This window comes from Mytilus trossulus, chromosome 6 (assembly GCF_036588685.1).
Source record: "Mytilus trossulus isolate FHL-02 chromosome 6, PNRI_Mtr1.1.1.hap1, whole genome shotgun sequence".
Lineage (NCBI taxonomy): Eukaryota > Metazoa > Mollusca > Bivalvia > Mytilida > Mytilidae > Mytilus > Mytilus trossulus.
The window spans coordinates 78,307,643-78,315,715 of NC_086378.1; the positions used below are offsets into that span (position 1 = coordinate 78,307,643).

At 31.9% G+C, this 8,073-nt stretch overlaps 1 protein-coding gene across 1 annotated transcript; it reads right to left on the reverse strand.

Annotated features, from left to right (window-relative positions):
- Window positions 1-206: 206 nt before the first annotated feature.
- LOC134721923 (heat shock 70 kDa protein 12A-like) lies at window positions 207-5,318 on the reverse strand. Its single transcript, XM_063585228.1, has 5 exons — window positions 5,252-5,318; window positions 3,927-4,325; window positions 2,676-2,894; window positions 2,179-2,332; window positions 207-1,802 (listed from the first exon to the last, which is right to left on the reverse strand). Exons 2-5 carry the CDS (start codon window positions 4,302-4,304, stop codon window positions 742-744), a joined length of 1,812 nt encoding a protein of 603 aa, XP_063441298.1. The 5' UTR covers window positions 4,305-4,325; window positions 5,252-5,318; the 3' UTR covers window positions 207-741.
- Between the last annotated feature and the right edge of the window lie 2,755 nt (window positions 5,319-8,073).

The following is an 8,073-nucleotide window of genomic DNA, read 5'->3' on the forward strand; positions in this document are numbered from 1 at the left end:
CATTTCAAAAAGTCAAAAGTTTTGTTAACAGTTAATTTAGAAATATGACCAAATCAATTATAATTCATGTCAGCATCAGGCATGTAAGTGCTGATTACTGGGTTGGTGATACGCTCGGGGATAGCATGGATGTTTGTTGATGAGGAAACGTATTATTTCCTTTGTAACACCTTTCTGTCTTTGTGATACACTAGTAACGACCATAAAAATAATAATTTTAAATAATATATCAGTAATTACATCCAATATACAAAAAACTACAACATGAATTACAATCGAAGATTACAATAAAATCAAGGCAGTTGAACTCTCAATAAAATAGGCATATACATTCAATAGCAATTAAAATGCCCAAAGTTTTGCATGTCAGGTGCAGTTATTTGGCTACTGAAAAGAAGACTGATAAATGAACTTTTTCAATACAGTTTGAAAATCATTCATGACAGATTAAAAGAAACAGTTTTCAATAATATAAATTATTTTTACAGTCTAGTTCTTTAAATAATATATTTTAAAACATGGTTTCATTTATAATCTTATTCAGGTTGCAGACGTCACAAAGAACAACTACTTGAACACGTTGAAGTCTAAAGGATGAAGGTCGTTTTGCGCAAGCAACTCATTAATTTTACTTATGTTTTTACAATATTTCTATTTAAAAAAAAGCATATTTGTTTAATTGTACAATTGTTTGCACCTATAAGCAGAATGCATGGTATAATACGTATTACACAACAACTCCTAGTTTACTAAGCTGTAATTATACTGTATTCTCTCTCCCGTCTTCCTCTCGGTAGCTGTGACTTCTAAATAAGTTCCTCCAAACTTAAATTCAACATCAACATATCGCCGTTCTTCGGTCGGATCTGGGATAGGTACAGAAAATTCACCAAGTTTTTTACAACCTTTGTCATCTACATAGTCTGCATGGTCTTCATATGTATAATAAATAGCAACAGACACGGAACTCTGGGGATTCATCACAGTATGGTATTCGACTTTTACAACTTCGTCTATTTGAACTTTTCTGTCTTTTCCCATAAATTCTTCAAAGACATCGCGGCACCGATCTCCGCCATCTCCACCAACGCGTTTGTCTGGATCATGCTTCGACTCGTCAAATATCGGACGGATGCGTCTACCATATTTGCATCTTGTAATACGTGATGTTATAAAATCTGGCTTATGACCAAACAAAACTGCACCTTTCACAACAGCTAGACCAGGATCCTCTCTAGGGATCAAAATTTGTACATCTGGGAATGCCTGTTTTATAGCATCTTGAATTATTGAACATTCTGAAAATCCTCCAACTAGGAGAAAGGTTTTCAGAGTAGTCGTTGGTACTCTTTGCAGGACATTGCGTATCTCCTGGACAATATTGGTACACGCTGTATCGAACAGCGACTTCATTAAGTCTCTGTCCATTCGCATTTTGTCACCAACCAAAGATATTTGACCACTATACTCTGAATCTTTGACGGCATTTTCAAAGGTTTTTTCTAAGAAACGCTCGCAGAGAGCATTTAAGTCAGTAAAAGGTATAGTAAAATTTATCTTCGGACGCTTTGATGTAATGACTGTTCTTTTCACAGTTTCAAACTCTCTCAACAGATCTAAGTAACTAGCAGTACTCTCCCTAGCTAATGTCTCCATTGCCCTCACTTGGACGATATTTTCAAATAAATTGAGGAATTCTCTATCGACAGTTGTTCCTCCACATGCCCCGCCTGATGCTGAACATAGTTCTTGTAGATCGTCTTTACCAACCTTGTGATGGGCAGTTATATCAACTGTTCCCCCTGAATAAGGAATATATATATTCAAAATATAAGACTTTTACAGTTTATATTTAATTTAATACTTAAAAATGCGGTGTGTAATGACAAAGTATGATTTTTTTTAAATTCTCATAGCTAGGTGATATACCATTGTATTCTGTAGTAAATAATAGTTTCCAGGACTTATTCACGCTTTTTCTTTATTTTTACCCCCCTAAATATTCAATTTATCTTGCCTGTTATTCAGATAGCACTAAGCATTCATACTTTTCTGATCCTTATATATGTATGACCGGGTTTTTTTATCAGTCACATTTGAAACATTTTTTAGCTGTCATAAAATTTCATTTCATGAATTTTATTTTCACAAGAAAACTTTTAGATTGACTTAACGTACCTCCTATATCTATAACTAAATATTTGGAACCATCGTCTGCTATAGAAAACCCCTCGATGGCCCCCGTCATTTTATCTGGAGGAAGGTGCTGACAATATATAGATGCTGCCTCTGGTTCCAATGCGATGACAAGGCGGTCTTTTCTGATTTTGGCCTGTAAAAAGAATAGAAATATGATCCATAACCATGATATGCACATAATAGTATAATGAGTTGAAAAGATTTAGTACTAAACAAAGTCAAATCCGATATAAGGGACTTAGTTCTAAAGGCTTTTTTTGTTCAAGTCAACTACATGTTCTACTTATATTTGAAATGAGTTTTAGATAATTAAAATTGAGGATGAAAATAGGGACTATGACAAAGAGACAAAAACTCGACCACAGAGCAGATAACAGCCGAAGGACACCAATTGGTCTTCAATGCAGCGAGAAAATTCCGTACCTGGATGTGGGCTTCAGCCTAAAAGTATGAAATATATTTATTTTTGAAACTACCTTTTCAGCGCATTCTCTCATGAACTCCTTTGCTTTATCTGTCCACATGGCAGGTACTGTTAAAACCCATTTTATTTCATTTGGTTGTAGGTTGATTCTTTGCCTCTCCACGTGGTCCATCATGTGTTGTGTTAAAGCTCCAATGGCTGCTGCAAACACATCTATGGCAGGTAAAGAGTTTCCTCGGACGTCTTCGATTTCCATGTTTGTGGAGATGTCCTAAAACACAAATAGAGAAATAGAGAAACTTACACATTATACATAACATATATAAGCTTGAACAACTTAAAAGGCAATTTACCACGAACACAATATTGCATGTACCTTTCAGATATATGAAGGCGAAGCAATTCTTTATCCATGCACAGCATGAGTCTCAAACCTTTAACAACTAAGTAAACTCCAATGAGGTTGGAAAATTCTATTTTTATTGTATTTCAAAATGATTTTTATATCAGCCAAACTGATTATGGGTGTGAAAAAAATCAAACATTCCTCGTTATTGATAGACCGTATGAATTTTTACTATGTGATATCTTATATACGGGTTCCTATAAATAAAAGGTTACACATATGAAACTACGACTTACAGTAACCATCGTTTGGTTAAATTTCCAGGTTGATGGTTTGATTAACTTAGAAATATAAATCAGTTTGTGAACCGTAATGTAAATGGTAACACAACATACAATGACTGAATACTTGGTCAGTGGATATGTGTATTTAGCTTCACAGTTCAGAAATAATAATTAGCTATATACTTGGGAACGTTTAAGGGTCTAGGACCAACTGAACGATTAATATACTGAGCATTGCTTACACTCTTGACAGCGCAAAGGGTACTAGACTCCATTGCATATATTACAAGATGAAGGGATCTAAGATAAACTAGAAAAAAATAATGTTATAGGTTGTTCTAGAAAGAGGCATCATTAAACACACAGTCAATGTATACAGTCGCTATTTTTAACTTTGAATTTTTCGAAATACTAAGGATTTTCTTATCCCAGGTATAGATTACCTTAGATGTATATGGCACAACTTTTTGGAATTTTGGATCCTCAATGCTCTTCATCTTTGTACTTGTTTGGCTTTATAAATATTTTGATATGAGCGTCACTGATGAGTCTTATGTAGACGAAACGTGCGTCTGGCGTACTAAATTATAATCCTGGTACATTTGATAACTATTTATGTAAATGATTTAATATATTATAATTATTTGCTATGTACTAATGAAATTAATTTTACCTCACGTGTGTAAAGCATCATTTTGAATCTGTCAAAAAAGTAATAATTGTCTGCCTCGTTCTCAATGACAATATCTGCGTACGCATTCTCAGCTTCGTATCCAAATGATTCAAACTCTTTGTTCTCTTTGTTAATAAGAATACATGTTGGAGTTTTTAACGACATTAGTGATTTTCCTCCCGAGTTCCATGACTGATTAGCGTGGATGTTCAGTTTGTCTTTTTCATATTCGCCTTTTAGAGAGTATGCGTATCCGGAATATGTGGTACCAAAATCAATGGCTGCCACCATTAAAATGTCACTACCAGTGCCGCTTGTTGCCATGTCCAGTTCTGGGTCGTCAGTTGCCATACCATTATCTGTGCCGCCTGTTGCCATCTTTTGTATTTTTAAGCACAGCTTTAAAAGAAATGAACTAAAATGATATGGAAGAACGAGTGTGATATTTTAATTAATGACATACAATTTCTCATCGGACTTGATGAGCCAAAAGAAAAAGAACATAAATTTTATGCTTTTCTTCATTTTAAAGGATACACGAGACATTAATCATCTAGCAAGATTTCACACCTCAATGTTGGTTCAGACGGCCCAACCATGCTTAATAAACATATACTACTCCCTTTGTCGAATCTGATTACACTACATCTCTATTTTAATATAATCTAATGGTGATATTAACTAGAAACAGACACTTATTGACTTAGACATCTAACAGGAATACATAAAGAACGGCAACAGTAGTATATACAACTATTCAAGAGGAAAACAACGTAACCACAGCAACACTGAAGTGCAACACAAAAAAATAGCAACATGCATACATATAGAAACGAATTATTTGTTATTAACTGCCATATTCCTGACTAATTGGTACAGGATTGTAAAACCCTCTCTCTTTGTTGTTAAGATAGATACAATTTGAATATCTTATTTTGATATCAACCTTATATAAATATTATTTTGAAGAAATTATCAAACTGCAATATTATTTTTATGTTACACTTTCACTTTCGTTTTTGGTGTCTCATGCATCACATATACTATTTTATAAAGTAATGTTTAATAAACAAACGTCGAAACAGTATCGTAAATATATATTATTGATCAAATCTACTTAATTCGTTATCTTTATCAAAGTATATTGTACACATTGAAAACTAAAAATAAAATCTGATATCATGAATATAAATATTAATTTCAGATACGTTTTGGTAGTATTACCGATGGTTATAAAACCAATGAATAACATGTAAACCGTTCATTTTTATTTAAATTTGAATATTAATAACTGATTGTTCCAATAAATGACATTGTGTTCTTACCAGATAGTCCAAAACTGTGTCTGGTCTAGTTGTTGATCACCTCCATTGTTTGCTTGTGCTACTTAGGCTTGCTAGGTAAATAACTTCCTTGTTTAATCAGTTCTTCATTTAGAACACATATAATGAATGTTAACTACGTCATAAAGTCATGTCATATATTATAAATAGTAAATGCTTTATTTACGAAACTTTCGAAATACATAAACGCTTAAATTTCTACTTTCTGTTTTACATTTTGGCTAACTGCTTTACCCTTTTTACGCTAATTACAATTGCTTATATTAATGTTATTGCCTATATTAATTGGTATTGCTTAGGTTGGTGCTTTAAACATGTTAAATATATATAATGTTGTGATTTTTCAAATTTGCTTCTTTTGTATCATATGTAACATTTTAAAGCTAAACTTATGATACAAATGCTGTTTTATATTCATCCTTGATTTTATATGCTTGTACATATATTATCATAATGATTTTTTATATTAAAATTGACACTTACTAGTATGCTTATATCTTATTTGATAACTTTAACATAATTATATAGACCCTATTATAATAGTTTTGTGTAGTTGTCTTAGCTGCGACAGCAACGTATACTTTTGTGTACCCTATTATAGATGATTGCGGTAGTAAGGTTATTCCAAAGGTTGCGTGTATTACAGAAGATGCCGCATAAGAATATAAAATGTTTTCTACTGAATTATGTTAATCTTGCAGTAAGAGTTATATTTTTCATAAAACTTATTACTAGTAAAACATTGTTCAAAACCCTCCACATAAGTCAGTTTAGGACGTTTCATCTACACCATCAGTTTATTGTCCTGCCCTATCGTCAATGGTAGATTAATTATCTTTTAACACTCTTTATAAAGATTGCGATTATTTAACATTATTCATTTCTATTCTCAATGGTCATTTTTATAAATTTTCTGTTTACAAACCTTTGAATTTATCGAAAAACTAAGGATTTTCTTATCCCAGGAATAGATTACCTTAGCCGTATTTGGCACAACTTTTTTGGAATTATGGACCCTCAATGCTCTCCAACTTTGTTCTTGTTTGGCTTTATAAATATTTTGATATGAGCATACTGAAGAGTCTTATGTAGACGAAACGCGCGTCTGGCGTACTAAATTATAATCCTGATACCTTTGGAACTATTATTGTAACATGTATAATGGCTGTAATCAATCTCTATGTGTGATGTTTATTCAAATTGCTTTTTATCAATTAATCCAAACAATAAATATTTAAAAAATGCAAACAAATTTGTGCTATTTATAGATTAATACACTCGACTCCCCTCTTTCTTTAAAACGTTTTAAAATCCGTTGCCACCACCATTACTTACACATTACTAACATTTCTAAAAGGCTGACAATGATATACAGACTCTTTTAGAGATTCAGTCATACGTCTTCGTATTTTGTAAAAACAATCCCACATAGTCCAGTATTAATGATAATTCTTGTACTTCTATCTTTGATATGATTTCTTATAAGCTTGTGTTACCTTAAATATGTATGTCCTTTCATCGCATGAAAACCCATCTCATTTTTTCTACAACTCTGAGCTTCTATCAATATTTTATCAGGTGCTCATATGAGCTTGATATACCATGCTATCGTGAAATTTTATATTCATCAATGTTTAACTTCTTGTTTTCCGAATACTTATGTACGGAAGCGTATTATGAACATAGAAAAAAATAAAATTGGCAGTGAACTTTATTTTCAAAGTCGAAATTTTGACATTTCAAATCTCGAAATTTTGACTACAACTTGAAATTTTGACTTTTCAAATCCCGAAATTTTGACTTCAACTGAAATTTTGACTTTCTAAAATCTTGAAATTTCGACCTTTTTTAAAGTCGAAATTTTGACTTTTTTAAAACTCGAAATTTTGACTTCATAAAAAGTCAAAATTTCAACTTTAAACTCAAAATTTCTACTTTTTTTAAACTCGAAATTCCATCTTTAAAATCTCGAAATTTTTATTTCAAAGTTAACATTTTGACTTTTGAAATCTCGAAATTTTGACTTTTTCTAATTACTTTGAAAACTTTGTTGTTAGTATTCAAACACAGTCATTATAATTTTAGAAGGAGTAGACATTGACGCAAATTATTAAAGCGTCATCCACACATTTTTGCAATTTATATTCAGAAATTGGTTTTGTTCTTTAATTAAGATCAGTTAGTATTTAATATTGAAGAGTTTCTTTCGGAAAGAACCTGCATTTTTAAAGAACAATTTTTTTCTCCATATTCCAGGCATGTTTTAGTTTCCACGTCACTGTCATAGGATCGACAATCTGATGATATTTAGCATCACAGTTTCAAAGGCCTGTTTAGATTCCCAATAGCAAGTCACTGACTTTGCCTTGTTTAAACAATTGTAAATAAAGTAGCAAAAAATGCCATGCATATTCAGAACAACCAATGAGCTGCTCAGTTTTCTAGTTTGGAAATTTTTAATTGTTGGTTCTTTTTTCTGGAACATTGATTAAACCGTACCAGTTGCCATTCTTATGACACAACTTTTAACCCTAGTCTTTATATATTAGACTGTTGAATAAAAGTATGTCGTAATAAAGGTGTGTCGGAATAACGAGGTTGTCTTGATACACATATATCATGTATATGAAGTCCAGACTTGAAATATGTATTTGAACGAGAAACATATTTTATTTATTCTTCGGCAAAAAAAAGATTTTCTATCTAAAATAACCTCTTTAAAATGGATTAGTTTATTAAAATATGCTTGTCAAATTTATGATGTATATGGCTCTCCGCTTGTTGATATAAATGACTGTGAATGT

Excerpts from the sequence above, each read along its gene's own strand:
- LOC134721923 (XM_063585228.1), bottom strand. The coding sequence starts at position 4,304 with ATGGCAACAGGCGGCACAGATAATGGTATGGCAACTGACGACCCAGAA. Across the intron at positions 2,895-3,926 it reads TGATGCTTTACACACGTGAG|GACATCTCCACAAACATGGA; the intron begins GTAAAATTAATT and ends TTTGTGTTTTAG. Across the intron at positions 1,803-2,178 it reads TTTAGTTATAGATATAGGAG|GGGGAACAGTTGATATAACT; the intron begins GTACGTTAAGTC and ends TTCCTTATTCAG.